Source organism: Microcaecilia unicolor, chromosome 4 (genome assembly GCF_901765095.1).
Source record: "Microcaecilia unicolor chromosome 4, aMicUni1.1, whole genome shotgun sequence".
In the NCBI taxonomy this organism is placed as follows: domain Eukaryota; kingdom Metazoa; phylum Chordata; class Amphibia; order Gymnophiona; family Siphonopidae; genus Microcaecilia; species Microcaecilia unicolor.
The window spans coordinates 97,401,171-97,420,190 of NC_044034.1; the positions used below are offsets into that span (position 1 = coordinate 97,401,171).

General features: G+C 42.6%; 1 protein-coding gene across 4 annotated transcripts in view; it reads right to left on the reverse strand.

Annotated features, from left to right (window-relative positions):
• The window catches only part of SLC25A30 (solute carrier family 25 member 30), a 133,296-nt gene extending 114,508 nt beyond the window's left edge, over positions 1 to 18,788 (reverse strand). Inside the window, exons 1-2 of one of the 4 annotated variants that reach the window (XM_030200516.1) lie at positions 18,500 to 18,788; positions 1,616 to 1,702 (exon numbers count right to left, since the gene is read on the reverse strand). In XM_030200516.1, the coding sequence (XP_030056376.1) occupies positions 1,616 to 1,679 (64 nt within the window). In that variant the 5' untranslated portion in view covers positions 1,680 to 1,702; positions 18,500 to 18,788. Of the gene's footprint in view, positions 1 to 1,615; positions 1,703 to 18,008; positions 18,065 to 18,461 lie in introns of those variants that run through there. The other 3 variants (XM_030200517.1, XM_030200515.1, XM_030200518.1) reach the window with 3 other exon arrangements.
• Positions 18,789 to 19,020: the final 232 nt, after the last annotated feature.

Consider the following 19,020-nt stretch of genomic DNA (forward strand, 5'->3'; position numbering starts at 1 on the left):
TTTTTTAAACACAAAGAGAACGCGCGAGGTTGACTTTGCGGGGCATGACACGGCGAAAACACGACCGTACCGAGCGCGGACAAAAGAAGACTGACGAACACGAGCCGGTTCGGGCAGGAAGACGGCCGCGCATGCGCGGTGCGCATGAGCGCGCGAGGACTAGCAAAGGCCTTTGCTAGTGAAGTTTCCAATTGGAGGGGGCTGCCGTGGACGTCACCCATCAGTGAGACCAAGCAGCCTGTTTGTCCTCGGAGAAAAACAGTGTACTACTCTGCACTTCTGATGATGTGGATGACGTTCAGGGACTAAATGTGCAGCAGTGGTTGTTGATCAGTGTGATCTCTCTTGTAAGCAATTCGAACTAACTCCCGAAGCAAGAAGTTGTCATCTACATTTTGTGTAGTTTTGCCAGCAGCAAGATCTTTGCTCCTATACCTGAATAATTTGCCTAATGATTGAATAAAGAAAATGCTCTCAGATACAGTGAAACCTGTGAATGATTGCTTTTCATGGCTTTTTTGAAGATAACTCTTATTGTTGCTAATTGCATTGACTCTAGGTTTAAATTACAGACAGTAACTGATGACCTAAAACGAACAGAGGCAAAATTGAAATTTCTCTCGTCTGTTGATGAACTGGTCACTGAACATTTTTCCAAATCACCACGTCTCAGATAAGCAGGACATCCAGGATTTGACCAAACACAAACTTGCTGGACCTCCCATTAAAAAATAAAAGTTTCTTCTGGCAAGTGACTTCTGGGTTGCATGGGACTATTCTAAATCTCAAGTGTGCTATGATGGCACAATTCAACCCCTTCCGAGACTGAAGCTGAAAATCAACAAATTTGTTGCAGAACCTTGCTTAACAAGAACTGAAGAGGTCTTTATCTGCTGTCATCTGCTATGTTACTATGTAATTCTGTGGTGGAAACAGTATGAACACACTTATCTGAAACTAAAGCTTTTTTGGCCATTCCTCCAACCAATCAGTGTATCAAGTGAGACACACTTCAGTAATTCTGGGACCATTTTTTCTGAAAGAACTTCTTTGACCCATGAGAATTTGGAATGTCTAATTTTTTTGGAAAGGAAACTTGCCAAATTTTCAATAGCTTCCAAAACCCAATCTACATTTTTACATGGATATTTCATTTGTCATTTGTTTACGTGCTGCATTCAGATATCAGAAATCTGCTAAATCCTACTGAAATAAACACTTCATCTCTGATTTCACGTTGCTTCTTTTATTTATGTTAAAGTTCAATGCCCATTATTCGTATTTAGTATTCATATTCGGTATGGCTCTACTCATTACAATTCATTTTAACATGGTATGTGTTAGCGATTTGCACAGTGCTATCTTCCGCATGAAACATTTATCTGCGTACAACTTTATGGCCTCACAATGTAGAGGTCTCACAAACCACGCACATCCATCTGCGCTAGCTTTCTACATTAGCCCTACTTTTACCAACATGAGAAACATTAAAGAGCATAGCACTCAGACTTAGCTACAGTTTGTGGACACTTAATAAAAAGCATGTAGCACATGATTAAAAATGATTTTAAACCAAGCCTTAATCTTCTAAAGGACAAACTTTCCAAGTACTTACCACATTCAGCAGTTACAGATGCTAAGCCTCCATAAACAAATGGTTTCCAGTTAAGGGCAGACATTTTGACTAATAATGTGCTCTTTTCTGTAAAGACAGACAGACATTAATTTAACTAAATTAACAATGCAAGATTAATACACTGCTAGGTGGAATAAATTTCAGCATCACCTAATGAGCTCGTCACATATTAATACTGAGCCAGAAAACCCATTACTTGATTTTAGCAGGTGTTCTCCATGGACTGCAAGACTAAAGTCCTCACAAGTGGTTAATGTTATCTAACAATACCTGGCATGGAGAAAAAAGCTTTCCTAGCTTCAGCTAACTTTTAGAAGCTTGGGGGCAATTCTATAACTTGGTGCCTCATTTTAGGCACATTGCAAGAGTGACTACTACTAATTTCTATAGCACTACTAGACGTATGCAGCGCTGTACACTTGAACATGAAGAGACAGTCCCTGCTTGACAGAGCTTACAATCTAATTAGGACAAACAGAACAAGAGATAAGGGAATATTAAGGTGAGGATGATAAAATAAGGGTTCTGAAGGACTCTTAAATATAGAGTTTACTGATCAACGTAGACTCAACACAGCTGTCCATAGATGTTTTGTGCGCCAGTCCTGCGATTTGTTATAGAATTCCTTTCAAACATTACAGTTTAGTTATCAACGGCAGTTATTTCATCTTCTGACCAAGACCCACTACCAACACCGACTGATTTCATAATCCTAGCTTGAGTTGAAGCATATGCTGTACTTTACAGAATTTAGAGACTCCTGAGGCAGGCCCACTGGCAGAAACATGGCCATGTTGAGTCTGTAGATTGATCAATAAACTCTATATTTAAACATATTGTCCAGTCCTCCTCCTTGAGTCATTCTTTGTTTCCTGTGCAATTTATTTATTTGGATTTATTTACCGCCTTTTTGAAGGAGTTCACTCAAGGCGGTGTACAGTAAGAATAGATCAAACATGAGCAATAGGCAATTACAGCAGTAAAAATATTCGAAAACAATACAAAGTATGGCATGGTATACTACTTGCAATGACAACACAATGGGGCTCATTTTCAAAGCACTTAGACTTACAAAGTTCCATAGTAACCTATGAAACTTTGTAAGTCTAAGTGCTTTGAAAATACACCTCAATATGTACTAGAACATTATAATTGGTAGTGAAGAGTAAGGCAAAGTTGTAACATATAGATGGGTATGAAAGTAGGAAGAATTAGAAAGCAAGGTGACTGATTTGAAGAAAGTTGCACATGGAGGAGTGGATGAACATGTCCCGCTACAGTATGTGCAGCCCGAGTCACTCCTTGTGTGTGTGAGACTAACAAGTTAGTGGCCTAGTGGTTAGGGTGGTGGACTTTGGTCCTGGGGAACTGAGGAACTGAGTTCAATTCCCACTTCAGGCACAGGCAGCTCCTTGTGACTCTGGGCAAGTCACTTAACCCTCCAATGCCCCATGTAAGCCACATTGAGCCTGCCATGAGTGGGAAAGCGCGGGGTACAAATGTAACAAAAACAAAAAAATTAGAGGCTTGGTTGAAGAGCCAAGCTTTCACCCGCTTCCTGAAGTAGAGATAGTAAAGCGGAGCCTTTCAGACAATGCATTCCGGAGTGTGGGGGCTACTCCGGAGAAGGCTCGCTTGTGGGTATCACATCGTGTAACATGATTGCAAGTCTACGAGGGTTTTTGTTCTTCTGTGTATACATCACTTCATTTTAGGCACCTCAATGCCGAATGCTGAGTGCCTGTTATATATGAGCGTAAGTTTATTTATTCATTCTTGTATCCATTAACCAAAAGCATGTTTCAGTTCAAAGTGGCTTACAGTATACGAGTATTGAGATTACATTGATGTGTATGGTTTAGAATGTTCAGTTGTACAGTGTTACAAGGTGGTGCAGGGTACATTGTTTTCAGTTATTTGGTGTTACATTGGTGCATTATAATTGCAAGTTGTATAGAGCACTGATTGCACATGTGGTTATCCATAAAAGTTCTTGAAAAGCTCTGTCTTTAGTCCTTTTCTGAACTGGATAGAGTTTGTGATGCTTCTTGTGATTTTTGCATATTGAGTTCCACTATTTAGATCCCAGAGAGCTAAATCCAGCTGTGTAGATGGATTTGTATATTATATTTCTGCAGTTTGGAAGGTGACGTATTAGGTAACTTCTGATTCCTGGGTTTGCATTTCTTGAGAATAATTCTATCTGGTCTAGCATATACTCTGGGAACATGTCAACTAGCATTTTGAAAATAAGAGTGCTTGCTTTGAAGAATAGTCTTGCCTTGATTAGGAGCCAGTGTAGTGATTTAAGTAGTGGTTTTTCTCTTTTGGAGTTCAACTTTTTGAATATCAGTCTTGCTGCTGCGTTTTGGACGGTCTGCAGCTATATTACTATGCTTTCTTTGCACCCTACATATACTGCATTGCAGTAGTCTAGTTGGGACAGTATCAGCGACTGTTATTAGGCAAAATGATTGTCTGGGAAAGTAGTCTCTAATCCGTCTCACTTTCCATAGGTTTCTGAAGCACTTGGCTTACTAGTGTCAAGATGTTTATCGAGAATGATGCCTAGTATTTTTAGTTATGTTTCAACTACTGTTTTTGAAATTTCTATTATATAACTTTGTATTTCAAATTACTATGTATGCCACATTGAGCCTGCATTGTGTGGGAAAGCGCGGGGTACAAATGTAATAAATAAATAAATTTGAGATGTATGTTGGTTGATTGTGAAGTTTTGGTATGACGTAGGGTTGTGTGGACTGGATAGGACCGGGAATTTGGTTTCGTCTTTATTTAGTTGACGTTTGAAGGTTGTAGCCCATTCTTCCATAGTATCCAGACCTTTTTTGTTCTTATCCAGTGAATCTGCTGTTGAAAGGTATACAGATGGTGTCATCATCGGCATATATGAATGGGTTGAATCCCACTTGTTCTAGTTTTTTGCCTAGTGGAACCATCATTGCATAACAGTATAGGTGATATTGGAGAGCCCTGTGGTACCCCACATTCTGGTATTCAGGAGGCCGAGAGTTGGTTGGATATCTTTACAGGGTAGTATCTAGTTTTTAAGAAGCCATTGAACCAGGTTGCCACTGCTCCCCTGATTCCCATATTGTCGAGTATGATCATCAGTGCTGTGTGATCTACTAGATCAAAGGCACTTGACAAATCAAATTGTAGTTGTAGTAGTAATAGTATGTTGTGTTCTTGGCATATTGCTCTTCTGAATTTTATCATCAGTGTAGTTTACGACAGTTTTAGTGCTGTGTAGCGGTCTGAAACCTGAGATATGGAGGCGTGAGAACTGTATCAGGTAATCTATTAGATGGTTTCCTGCTTATCCGTCCATTGTTTTAGTCAGTAGTGGTATTGAGGCCACCAAGCTATAGTTTGTAAGGTTATTGATCTTGCTGGTGGCATTTTTAGGTATTGGAGTATATCACCCTTGTCGAAAGGGAAGTGGCCTTTCAATAAAATGTATTTTATGTGTTCCATGAAATAGTGTCAATAGCGTTTTAACTGAGTTGGTTGTGATTGTTTTGAAGAAGGACCAGATTCTGTCTGCCTTAGTATTATCATTGTTGGTTTCACTTTTGCGTAAGAAGTCCAAGGGATATTTGGGTTGCTGCAAGTTTCAATCTTATTTTTTACTATCTTTTGTTCAAAGTGTTGAGCGAGCTCGTCTGCAGTTGGTGGTGTTTTGTTCAATAGTTGAGGGCCTGGGTGTTCAGTAAGTTGTTCATGAGTTCATACAGTTTATGTTCTGGGTTCACATATGCACTGTAGTGTTCCGCTTTGGCTTGTTTTATGTTGTTTGTATGTTCTTATGGTTTTCTTCCATATGATTGTTAGTTTGTTTTGTTTTTTTATTTTTTCTTTCTAGTTTTCTGCAAAGTTTTTTTAGTAGTTCGTTGTTTTCTTTTTGAGTGGTGCTATTTTGTTCGGTGTGTTTTCACATAGTTCATCCCAGGTTCTGATGAAATGCGTGTTTGGTGGTATGCTTGTTTGCTCATATTGCGCTGTTGTCCAGAAGTTGTGGTTGTCCAAGTCTCTTGTTGTACAAGTGTATGATGTTTGCGGTTTTCTACTTTTGCCATTTACTTTCCATTGTAGTGTGAATGTGAGTTTTCTGTGGTCTAACCATAGTAGTGTTTCCCAGTTGTGGTTTTCTATTATGTGGTTATTGTTTGCTGATAGTTTGTGGGCTAGTAGGTCTAATTGGTGGCCTTTTTCATGGGATGAGGTAGCTTGTTCTGTTTTAAAGTCCCATTGGTTCAAGAATTTTGTCAAAGTTCTTGTGTTAGTGTAATGTTTTTCTAGGTGTAGGCGGATGTCTCCTATCTAGTAGCGCTATAGAAATCATAAGTAGTAGTATTAGTAGAAGGACATCATGGAAGTTTGTGCAAATGTTTGATATTAAATCCATGAAGTCATGTTGGGCATTAGGCCAACTGCCTGGAGGGGGGGGGGGGGGGGCGGTAGAAAAGTACACAACCTAGCTTACCAGTTACTGTTGTGTAACAGTTTGCACGTCAAGATTTCAATTGTTGGGGACATGTGTTCAGCAGCAGACTACTGTGAAGGTTGATTTGTATATTAAGGCAATCCCACCGCCTTTCTTTTTGGTTCTATTCAGTTGCATCATTTTGTAGCCCGGTGGGCATAGATCAAGCAATATTGGATCATCTTTAAGGTAACATAGTAAATGACGACAGATAAAGACCTGTACGGTCCATCCAGTCTACCCAAGATAAACTCATTTTACATGGTATACAATACTTTATTTTGTAGCCATGTTTCTGTTATAAACAGTAAACCTAATTGATCAGCTTCAATCCAATCTCTGATTATCGCTATCTCATTGGATACTGACCTTGCGTCATGTTTAATGATGATATGCTTATTATTTTGTGATTGTCTGTGCATTCTGTTCTTTTTGCCCTTTCAGTTGCCTTGGTTAGTGTTCAGATTTGTCTTTGTATTACTGGCCAACATTGTGGTTTCTGGCTTGTTGTGGAGATTGTAGTTTGGCCTTTCCAGTTGGTGTTGGGAATTTCGTCTATCCGTCATAAGTTCAGGGATTTTGCTTCATTCATTCAGTGTAGCAGCTTGTAGACCAGTTAGCCATGTTACTGTCATGTAGTATAGGAACCATGTCTGTTGGTCGGCCAATATTAGCCTCACGTGCTATTCAGAGTCATACACCGGATGCTTCATCTGTGGGAAGCAAGCAGGTAGAAGCTGGAGTTTTATCAGCAATGGCTGGGGCTGTGAGCATCAGTAATGCAGTCCACTGGTACACCTAAGTATAGGCACCTGCAATTAAACCACGTCTATGGAAGGCATTATTGTAGGAGCATAACTGTGCCAAGTGATTGCATAACCCATGGCTCTCCAATGTCCTGCTGCATTTACGTGCCAAGCGATTTGCATGCATATATATTAGCACCTCATACTTATGTGTAAATGTATCTTATGTGCACATAAGTGCTAGCATTCTATAATGTCCGCAACTGACACTTAACTTCAGGAACGACTTCCCTATGAGGAAAGGCTAAAGCGGCTAGGGCTCTTCAGCTTGGAGAAAAGGCAGCTGAGGGGAGATATGGTAGAGGTCTATAAAATAATGAGTGGAGTGGAAAGGTTAGATGTGAAGCGTCTGTTTACACTTTCAAAAAATACTAGGACTAGGGGGCATGTGATTAACCTACAATGCAGTAAATTTAAAACGAATCGGAGAAAGTTTTTCTTCACTCAATGTGTAATTTGACAACCTTCCGGAAATTGCTGAAAACTAACTTATTCAACAAGACATATAAAAAATCCTTCATAAAGATTCATCATCAGAACTGTATTAGTACTAATCAACACTGAACTCCTTAATCTGACTACTTTAATTTCAGTATTATCATCTAATGTTACTCTTGATCCTACACTTTACATACCTAATATGTATTGATTATTTCTTTACTTCTAATTTTTGATATTTTATGTACCTTAATTGTATATTATTCTGTTCTCTCATTCCGTAATTGGTGACTGCCATTACGGCATAATGTAAGCCACATTGAGCCTGCAACGAGAAGGGAAAATGTGGGATACAAATGCAGCAAAATAAACAAACTCTGGAATTCGTTGCCAGAGAATGTGGTAAAGGCGGTTAGCTCAGCTGAGTTTAAAAAAAGGTTTGGACGGCTTCCTAAAGGAAAAGTCCATAGACCGTTATTAAACATAGTAATATAGTAAATGACGGCAGATAAAGACCTGTACGGTCCATCCAGTCTGCCCAACAAGATAAACTCATTTTACATGGTATGTGTTACTTTATACTCGAGTTTGATTTGTCCTTGCCATTCTCAGGGCACAGACTGTAGAAGTCAGCCCAGCACTGTTCTTGTACTAAGTTCTGAAGCTAACATTGAAACCCCTTAAAACTTACACTCCAGCCCATCCATATCTATTCAGTCACAATCAGAGCGTAGACCGTAGAAGTCTACCCAGCACTGGTTTCGCTTCCCAATTACCGGCGTTGCCACCTAGTCTCCGCTAAAATTCTGTGGATCCATTCTGGACTTGGGGAAAATCCACAATTTCTGGGATAAGCAGTATAAAATGTTTTGTACTTTTCTGGGACCTTGCCAGGTATTTGTGACCTGAATTGGCCACTGTTGGAAACAGGATGTTGGGCTTGATGGACCTTTGGTCTTTCCCAGTATGGCAATACTTATGAACTACATCCTATATAATAATTCTCACCACCAACGTTCTAATTTGGGACTGCCTGGGTCCGTGGCTCCTGGAGTTGCTGAGCTAGGCTCCATAGCCAGGATGATGTCACTGAAAGCTGATTCAACGGCAAGGGGAGGAGTAGGGAAACAGCTGTCAGTGCGCCGCTCCCTGCCACTTCGGAGCAAGTGGCAGGGAGCGGCACATCAAAAAACTACAAATGCGGAAACACAGAACCCCCCCCCCTCGGCGCATCACCCAAGCCCCCCCCCCCCCCGGCACATCAAACACCCCCTCCCCCACCCACCCAACCGAAGCACATCTCCCCCCGCAGCCACCCATGTCCAGCGACCCTCCTCTCCCCTGCCCCTCTCCAGCCACCCATGGCCTGTGACCCTCCTCTCCACCTGCCCCCTTGAAGCCACCCATGTCCAGCGGCAACCCTCCTCCCCCCCTGCAGCCGCCCATGTCCAGCGACCCTGCTCTCCCCCTGCCCCTCCTTCATCCACCCAGGTTGTGTTTAACGAAATCTTCGGGGCAGGCAGGAAAGGTCCATGTTCCTGCCTGCCTGCTGCTGGCGCTCCCCAGATGCCGGATCGCTGTTCAAAATGGTCGCCGATACTACAAAGGCGGCCTCCAAGACTTCAACAGAAGTCTCGGCGGCCATTTTCAACAGCGATTCGGCAGCGGGGGGAGCACCAGCAGCGGGCAGGCAGAACATGGATCTTTCCTGCCTGCCACGAAAATTTTGTTAAACACAAGCTGGGTGGATGAAGGAGGGGCAGGTGAGGGGGCAGGTGAGAGAGTAGAGTCGCTGGACATGGGTGGCTGGAGGGGGGCAGGGGGAGAGAAGGGTCGCTGAGCATGGGTGGCTGCAGGGGGAGAGGAGGGTCGCTGGACATGGGTGGCCCTAAGACCAGAAAGGTGGGGGTGGAAGGGGGGCCTCAGGCCATAAAGGGAGGGGGAAGAGGGAGGGGGAGGGGTGCACACTCACAGTCACTCTCTGTACAACCGATTCTTTTGCCAGCTTCCTGCTTTTAATATACCGAAAAAAAAATTTACTATGTTTTTGCCTCTACTGCTATCTTTTTTTCGTAATCCCTCTTGGCCTTCTTTATCTGCGCTTTGCATTTGCTTTGACACTCCTCATGCTGCTTCTTGTTATTTTCAGACGGTTCCTTCTTCCATTTTCTGACGGCGTTTCTTTTAGCCCTAATAGCTTCCTTCACCTCACTTTTTAACCACGCCGGCTGTCTTTTGGACTTCCGTCTTTCTTTTCTAATTCACGGAATATGTTTGGCCTGGGCCTCCAGGATGGTATTTTTGAATAGCATCCACGCCTGTTGTACAGTTTTGACCCTCAGTTGCCTCTCTAAGTTTTTTCTTAACCGTTCTTCTCATTTTATCATAGTCTCCTTTTTTAAAGTTAAACGCTAACGTATTTGACTTCCTATACCCATACCCAAAGATGCAAAGAAAAATGCCAGTGAATTAACCAACTATAGACCAGTAGCATCCATTCCCTTAATAACCAAAATAACAGAAGGGATGGTGACCAAACAACTCACAGACTATCTAAACAAGTTCTCAATACTACATGACTCCCAGTCAGGATTTTGTTCCAATCACAGTACTGAAACAGTACTAGTTACGCTCATGACCAAATTCAAATAAATGATTGCAACCGGCAAGAACATACTACTTCTACAATTCGACATGTCAAGTGCCTTTGACATGGTTGATCATGGAATTCTACTACACATCCTCGAATACTTCGGCATTGGAGGCAACGTTCTCAATTAGTTTAAGGGGCTCCTAACCACATGCTCATATCAAGTGACATCAAATTCGATTACATCAGCCATATGGACACCTGAATGCGGAGTTCCACAGGGATCCCCCCTCTCACCAACCATATTCAACCTGATGATGATACCCTTGGCCAAACTGCTATCAAACCAAAACCCCAACCCATACATATACGCTGATGATGTAACGATATACATTCCATTCAAACAAGATCTAAAAGAAATTTCCAACGATATCAACCAAAGTCTACATATCATGCATACCTGGGCAGATGCATTTCAGTTGAAACTTATAATGCGGAAAAAACCCAATGCTTAATACTCACCTCCCAAGATAACATGAACAAATTTACCACCATCAACACGCCAAAACTAAATTTACCAATTTCGGACACCCTAAAAATTCTCGGAGTTACCATTGATCGGCACCTGAGAACCACGCGAAAAACACAACCAAAAAGATGTTCCATTCAATGTGGAAATTAAAAAGAGTAAGACCATTCTTCCCAAGGACCGTCTTCCGTAATCTGATACAATCACTGGTACTCAGTCACTTAGACTATTGCAACTCACTATACGCTGGCTGCAAAGAACAAATACTCAAAAAACTCCAAACAGCCCAAAACACGGCAGCCAGACTCATATTCGGAAAATCAAAATATGAAAGTACAAAACCCCTAAGAGAGAAGCTACACTGGCTCCCACTCAAAGAACACATCACGTTCAAAGTATGTACCCTAGTTCACAAGATCATACATGGCGATGCCCCAGCATACATGTCAGACCTGATAGAGCTACCACCCAGAAATGCTAAAAAAATCATCCCATATATTCCTTAATCTTCATTTCCCCAACTGTAAAGGTCTAAAATACAAATTAATGCACGCATCAACCTTTTCCTATATGAGTACACAATTCTGGAACGCGTTGCCACTCAACCTAAAAACGATCTATGAACTAACCAACTTCCGCAAACTACTGAAGACCCATCTCTTTGACAAGATATACCACAAAGATCAACACATGTGAAATTCCCCACACTTATCCAGAAATGTCTTATAATGTTTTCTGTTATATTACTACCATCTAATTCTTTACTATGCATTTCTTTACCATGCAACCAATATCCTTCTGTAACACCATATATCTATTCTCTTCTTATTTCCACTATTCATGATGTATTGTAAGCCACATTGAGCCTGCAAAGAGGTGGGAAAATGTGGGATACAAATGCAATAAATAAATAAATAAAATAGTTACTTCAAGGTTGGTATCAAAACTGATCATATTATGATCACTGTTATCAAGCGGCCCCAGTACCATAACGTTCCCCACCAAATCATGCGCTCCACTAAGGACCAAGTCTAGAATTTTTCTCTCTCTCGTCGGCTCTTGCACCAGCTGCTCCATAAAGCGGTCCTTGATTTCATGAAGGAATTGTACCTCTCTAGTGTGTCCCGATGTCACATTTGCCCAGTCTATATTTGGGTAATTGAAGTCACCCATTATTATCGCATTGCCCATTTTGTTTGCATCTCTGATTCCTTTTATCATTTCTGCGTCCTCCTGCTCATCCTGGCGAGGCAGACGGTAGTACACTCCTATCACCGTCCTTTTCCCTTTTCTACATGGAATTTCAACCCACAATGATTCAAAGGTGTGATTTGTGTCCTGCTGAATTTGTAATCTATCTGAGTCAAGGCTCTCATTACAATGCTACCCCTCCACCAGTCCGGTCCACCCTATCACTACGATATACTTTGTACCCCGGTATGACACTGTCCCACTGGTTATTCTCCTTCCACCAGGTCTCAGTAATACCTATTATATCCAATTTTTCATTTAGTGCAATATATTCCAACTCTCCCATCTTATTTCTTAGACTCCTAGCATTTGCATATAGACATTTCAGAGTATGTTTGTTGTTCCTATTTGCATGATGCTTAGTGCTTGACACTATTGATTTCCCATCTTTTGTCTGATCTTTAGTTGTATTTAAAGGCACCTGGCCTACCACAGTCTCTTGTGCAACCTCACTATCCAGAAACCCTACCTTCCCTGTGTGAAGTATCCTTACAAGATACTTTATCCTGAACCATGCGCTGTTGTGCGACTGTTGGCCTTTCCCCCATATCTAGTTTAAAAGCTGCTCTCTCTCTTTTTTGAATGCCGACCCCAGCAGCCTGGTCCCACCCTGGTTAAGATGGAGTCCATCGTTTTGGAATAGGCTCCCCCTTCCCCAGAATGTTGCCCAGCTCCTAACAAATCTAAAACCCTCCTCCCTGCACCATCGTCTCATCCATGCATTGAGACTCCAGAGCTCTGCCTGCCTCTTGGGCCCTGCGTGTGGAACGGGTAGTATTTCAGAAAATGCCACCCTAGAGGATCTGGATTTGAGCTTTATTCCTAAAAGCCTAAATTTGGCTTCCAGAACCTCGCTCCCACATTTTCCTACGTCATTGGTACCCACATGTACCAAGACAGCCGGCTCCTCCCCAGCACTATCTAAAATCCTATCTAGGTGCCGTGTGAGGTCCGCCACCTTCACACCAGGCAGGCAAGTCACCAGGCAATCCTCCCGTCCACCAGCTACCCACATTCCTAATGATTGAATCGCCAAGTATGATAGCTGTTCTAACCTTTTCCTCCTGGTCAGCCATTGGAGATTTATCCTCGGTGCGAGAGGATAGTACATCTTCTGGTGGGTAGGTCCTGGCTACAGGAGTACTTCCTACTTCACCTTCTGGGAGACCTCCCTCCTCCAAGGTAGCACAGAAGCTACCTGACTGGAAGTGGGACCTCTCTAAGACATCCCTGTAGGTCTCCTCTATGTATTTCTCTATCTCCCTCATCTCTACCAAATCTGCTACTCTAGCCTCAAGAGAACGAACATTCTCTCTGAGGTCTAGGAGCTCTTTGCATCGGGCACACACATGACATCTCACCAACTAGGAGATAATCATACCAGTGGCGTAGCCAGAGGGCTGATTTGAGGTGGGCCTGAGCCCAAAGAGGGTGGGCCTGAAGATTCATCTCTTCTTTACCCCCCCACCCCCTCTCCCTCCCACCGCAGCAGCCGCCGCAAAAACAAAAAGGAACATCTTCCTACCTGCCACTGCTGTACGGAACCAGACGATCTTCATCTGCAGGGTAGTGAAGACGTACTCTCCCATTTTTCAGCTTGTGGCTCTTGTTGTGTTGTGGGCTCCCACTTCAGTTTTTTTTCCTCCCTGCTTCTGCCGCAGTGCTTCTTAGTACTGGCGTGCTGCGCTACCAGCGATTCACAGACACGGGCTTCCCTCTGCCGCATGCTTCCTGCCCTAACAGGAAGTTGCATCAGAGAGGGCAGGACGCGGAAGAGCGAACGCTGAAGCTGGCCTGTGTGTGTGAATTGCTGACAGGTAGCGCAACTGCACACTAATAATCTTAAGTTGGAACTTGGAAGCACCGCGGCAGAAGGACAAAAAAAAACAGAATTGAAGGACTCGCCGGACGGGAGTGGGAGCGAGCCAGCTAGGGATGCGGTATTGGTTGGGGACATCAAATGCACCATTCCTGGGTGGGCCTTGGGCAAAAGTAGGTGGGTCTGGGCCCACCCATGGCTACGCCCCTGAATCATACATATTGCACTCAACGCAAAAGACTGGGTAGCACCCCTCTCGGTGCTGGACTGCTGACTCCAAATGAGGAATTTAGAGAGTCGGTGCTGAGAAAAAATTATTACTAAGGGGGAAGAGAAAGAGAGAGGGAAAGGGAAAGAAGCTTTAACTTCTGGTCAGCTGCCAGTTGCAAGGCTCACTCAGCAGCACAGCACTCTGTGCAGCTGCCCCCACCCCAGGCTGGCCTGGCACGCCCCTAAAAGGGGGCCAGTTTGGTTCATATGTATCAGATATGGTGAAGTGATCCCACTTCTCCGTGTCTTCCTCCTCCTCCACCCCCCCCCAAACATCTCTAACAGTTTTATAAACCTTACCCTACCTGATGAGTATCAGATACCAGCAATACAATGTTTTGTAACTTATTTGCCATCAGGTTGGACAACATCAGGACCTTAGTTGTTTCTTCATATGTTCCCCACCACTGACCTTATTTAGTGTATTACTCAAATCCTGTTCCCACCTTCAAGATATGCCTGGCTTCCTCTGCTGAAAAGCCTAGCAGTAGGTATAGGTTTGAAATCAACCCCTTAGTCTTATCAATTCTCATGCATAAAGCTTCAAAACACTTCTCTAAGAAGGTCTGCTTTAACTTCTCTTGTTTGAGAGTTGTAGTGTTTTGTTTAAGGTATATAAGAGTGTGGTTTTTCTTGAACTCGTATCCCAGTTGTTTTCTGGCACCCTTACTCCTGGTTTGTGCGCTTTTATATATCTATAGAGGCTGTGTCCTTCCCCTCTGCTTGAAAATGTTTCAACCAGATACATCAAATATGTTGAAGCAAGATAACCTTTTACATCTATGCCTCCACAATCATGAGCAGCATGCTTGAAGACTGGAGACTTGTCAGTATTATCTGGTATTCTGCAATTCATGCAAAACATAGCTATTTGAAAAAGCAATTTAACTAGATACTGTATTACAACTTAAGTTGGTTCTAACATTTTAATTTTTATTTTAAGGTGACTAATATTTTTATGTTCATTACTTGAGGTGAGCTAAAAAAAAAACACTGAAATATTTCACGTCATTTTGTGATTTGTATTCTTTTTAGCTGTTCAGAATCAGATTCATGTCTTATGTTTTTCTTACTGTAAATCGAAAGTGATAGCAGATAAAGATCCAAAAAGAAAGAAAGTAGAGCAGGACAATGGCAAATCCACAAGGAGCCAAAAGGTAGGTCCAAAGCACCACAACTGAACAGACCCAACACAAGCTGTGTTTTGGCAAAGGTTACTACCTCAGGGGTTACAGATTCATATGAAGTGTTGTGCTATCAGAACAGTTCTATGTACAGGGCCGTGCCAACCCGGTAAGCGGGGTAAGCACGGCAGGGGGGCGCCTGCCAATCAAGGGCGCTGCTGCCGCCGCCAGTCGAGTGTAGTATTAAAAATTTAAAAATAAGTCGCATTGGCGCCTATGCACATGCGCTGCTCTGCTGCCTTCCCGTCCCGTGCGCAGCGCTCGCGCCTTGGATTGGAGCCTCGCTCGACGTGGATGCAGGCTGCATCTGATCTGGAAGCCTTAAAAAAAGAGTCAGGTAATGTACTAACTTGATCCTGTGCCTTCAGTGTACTCATTGTAACCGGCTTGTGTCTTCTTGGTCTCTCTTCTTCTCCAGATGACTCGCTGGAGGAAAGTTAAAAATTTACCTTCCTACCTCTCATTTTACCCTTATATATTTGACGCTTCTTATCCATGCCACTGAGGGATTAAGCATAAACCGCATGGAATTTATTCAGGCAGTAAGAGCCATGAGGAGAAATGAAGAGATTGCAATGTATAGTGAAGAGAGAGTTATGAGAATTTGTGTTCCACATGCCAAAAAGGCAGTAGGAGCAATTAGAGATTAGAGAACCAAGGCTAATAAGAGAGAGAAGGAAAATATATTGAAAACAACAAAGGGGATCAGAGAGAGAAAATAATTCTTTGTGAGAACAGAGAAGGAATGATTGGTAAGGTAGAATGCGAGCCAGTGAAATACTCTTCTGATAACTCCACAGATGAGGTGGCAGCTAGCAGGATAAAATCACCTGCATCAGAAGCAAATAATGGGTCAAGCAAGAGAAGAATAGTAGAACTGCCAGACACGTGGGAGGGAATAAATGACTAAGAACTGTCTATAGAAAATTTAGAAATGTTTTAAGGAGTTAAATCGTCTGTTCCAGTTTTCTCTCTCTTTTTGTGAGCTACACCGAACTTTCTAGATATGTGTGGGATATGTGTCAATATAAAATAATGTAATATAAGGCAGTCTGTAAATGTAAAGTTTAATAACGAATGGGATGTTGAGTGTATGGGAGGGATGTGTTTTTTGGTTTGTTTCTTTTTTTTTATTATTATTCAGGGCTTCCTATGTACTGTTTTACCTGTATTTTGCTGAAAATTGCCCCAGGCTATCCGAATACAGGCAATCAGATAAATATGCAATAATATTAACAATAACCTTGCAGGGGAGGGTTCTCTGAGAACATTGATAGGAGCCTCAACTTGTTGATATTCTTGACATATAGTTAACTTTTCAAAAAATTAGTGCAGATCACAAGATTTCCTGTGATACATACTTATTACTGTTTTTACCTTCCATACATTTCATGCAACACTGCTCATTAATATTTTCCTCACATTGGACCTGCTTTCTTTCTGGTGTTGGTAATGTTCCTACAAAGAATCAATAGCAGAAGTGAAAAAATCCAGATGAGGGAATCTACATCTTGAAAGCAGTGTTTCTCAACCCTCTCCTGGGGTGGGGGGGAACAAGCTAGAATCAGGGAGGAAGGAGAGGAGACTACAAGGGCACAGGAAAGGAAAATAAGCTGATCATGGAACAGAAAGGCAAAGAGGCAGACAGGGAAAAAAGCAAAGTGAGCCATTACTCCCCCCCCCCCCCCCAAAAAAAAAATAGATGGCAAAATAAGTACAAAAATATAAGAGCATCTTCAGCGTAATACTAGCATGCCTTGTGAAAGGGTCCTTAGTGTTTATTTTATAAAAGGTACAACAGTGCCTATGTTATGTTGCTTTTAGAAAATTGAAATAAAATATGAACCTTTTTTTTTTAACTTTCCACATAGGCACCCTGTTATAATTTTATTTATTTATTGCATTTGTATCCCACATTTTCCCACCTCTTTGCAGGCTCAGTGTGGCTTACCATACGTCATGAGTAGTGGAAATGCATGAGAAGGTATACACTTAGTAATAACAGAACATGATAGTATTTTTCAGCAAACATAATAAGAAATATATAAGAATTATATAAGAAAATATACATTTAGTAATAGCAAAAGGATCTTGGGTAGCGTGATGATGAAAAAACAGGTTATTATTTTGGCAAGTAGATATTGTGGAGGCAGTTCTGGATATGTGTACAGGAGTTTATATTTGTTGATCATATTGTTGTATGCCTTGTTAAAGAGATGAGTCATCAGTAGAATTCGGAAGTTAGCTAGTTCATTGATCGTTTTTAAATTGCGCGGCAGCATGTTCCAGAATTGTGTGCTCAGGTAGAAAAAGGTTGACGCATGCGTTAGTTTGTATTTCAGACCTTTACAGTTTGGGAAGTGAAAATTAAGGAATGTGCGGGATGATTTTTTAGCATTCCCAAATTTGAGCATCATTTTAAGAATATTGCTGACAATTCCTGTCGGTGTGGCAAGTGGTGAGCGATCATTTTCACGGTTAAAAATCATAAAAAATTATTTGCGATCAAGTATTTCACAAGAAAGGCTTGTAAGCCTTGCCATGATAGCTACTGAGAGTGATATATGTGCCCAGTTATATATCAAAGATTTAATTACTAATTTCGTGAACATGAAAGCACGAAAAGCTAAGTGGTTGTAAACCCTTTATTTGTTCAGCAATCCCACAAAGATGCACTCCATCTTTCAGCTCCTATTTCCTTTGCATATTGTGCCACACCGGGGGGGGGGGGCCAACTGATAGTCTGCAGGGGGGCACCAGAGACCCTTGGCACGGCCCTATGTATAATTTCAAAACTTATCCACCGTTTTGTTTTCCCTCATTTTCGATGCCTTGGTACCCTCAGTAAGTTAGCTTTTTCTTCAGCTTTGCGGTGGATAATTTTTCGCTGGTTCTGACTGTGGGCAGAAAGATAACATGGCATGGCCATTCACACCAACTACTAAGCTTTAAAATCCCTTCTTCTCCCTTAAGATTACCTGTGCTGCTTGTCCCATGCAGGCGCGGAAATACTATCTTCTCATTAGGCCGTCTCCTGTTCCTTTAACTAGAGGTCCGCCCTCAAGAAGCTCCCTGTCCAGTTTCCCTACAGAGCGTCACAGCTTGCTACTCTACGAGTAATCCCTAAGATGTATCCAGAGCGCTACTTTCTCCCCTCTGCTGCTCCTGGCATTTAGGATGCACGTGCCCACAAACGCCTCAGTCGTATTAAGAACAAAAAAAATTATCTCGCCACATGCCTCTTGCAACTGAAGATCAGGGAGCACGAGAACACAGGTGGCAGTAAAGCGACATTGATAACTCTACACAGTGCAGCCTGTATACAAAAACGTAAGAGACAGTCCCTGCTTAACAGAATTTACAGTACTCTCTCAAACAATTGGTAATATGTAAAATAGGTATTACAAAGTTGGATAAGGGGGTTATCTCACCGTCATACATCTGTTGCTTCCCGCACTAGTTACCTGACCTAATTTGCTGGCTGCCTCTGCAGCTGAGGTTAGTGGGGGGCTATTTCGGCGCCTCCGTCACCGCAGCAACCGTCTTCGCCCCACCTCCTGCGCGGGGAGGACCACTCCTCCTACAACTTCCCGGGTAAGACGCCTTCGCTCAGCTCTTCTCAGCAAAGGAAAAGACATATGAAAAGCTCAAGGACGCAATCCCGCCTATCAGGAGCACGCGCGTCGCAAACCAAAGCAGCTGCCGAACCAGCTTCCGGTGCGCGGTCACTGAAGCGGCGATTGCGACAACGCGAACCACCCGCGCGCTTACCCAAATCAAACGGAAAGAGAGCTATCTTTTCCCGAGGCGAGGCCTATAACGTCTGGCCCCGCCCCACCACCCAGCCCTCTTCCCATTGGCAACGAGGCGCTGGAGCGGGTTGGTGGAGCATTCAAGTGAATAGAATGATGACATTGAAGAGTGAGAGAGGAGTGTGGTAGCTGTAAGCTGTGTTAGTTCACTCACTCTTAAGAGTGAGAGAGAAACTGA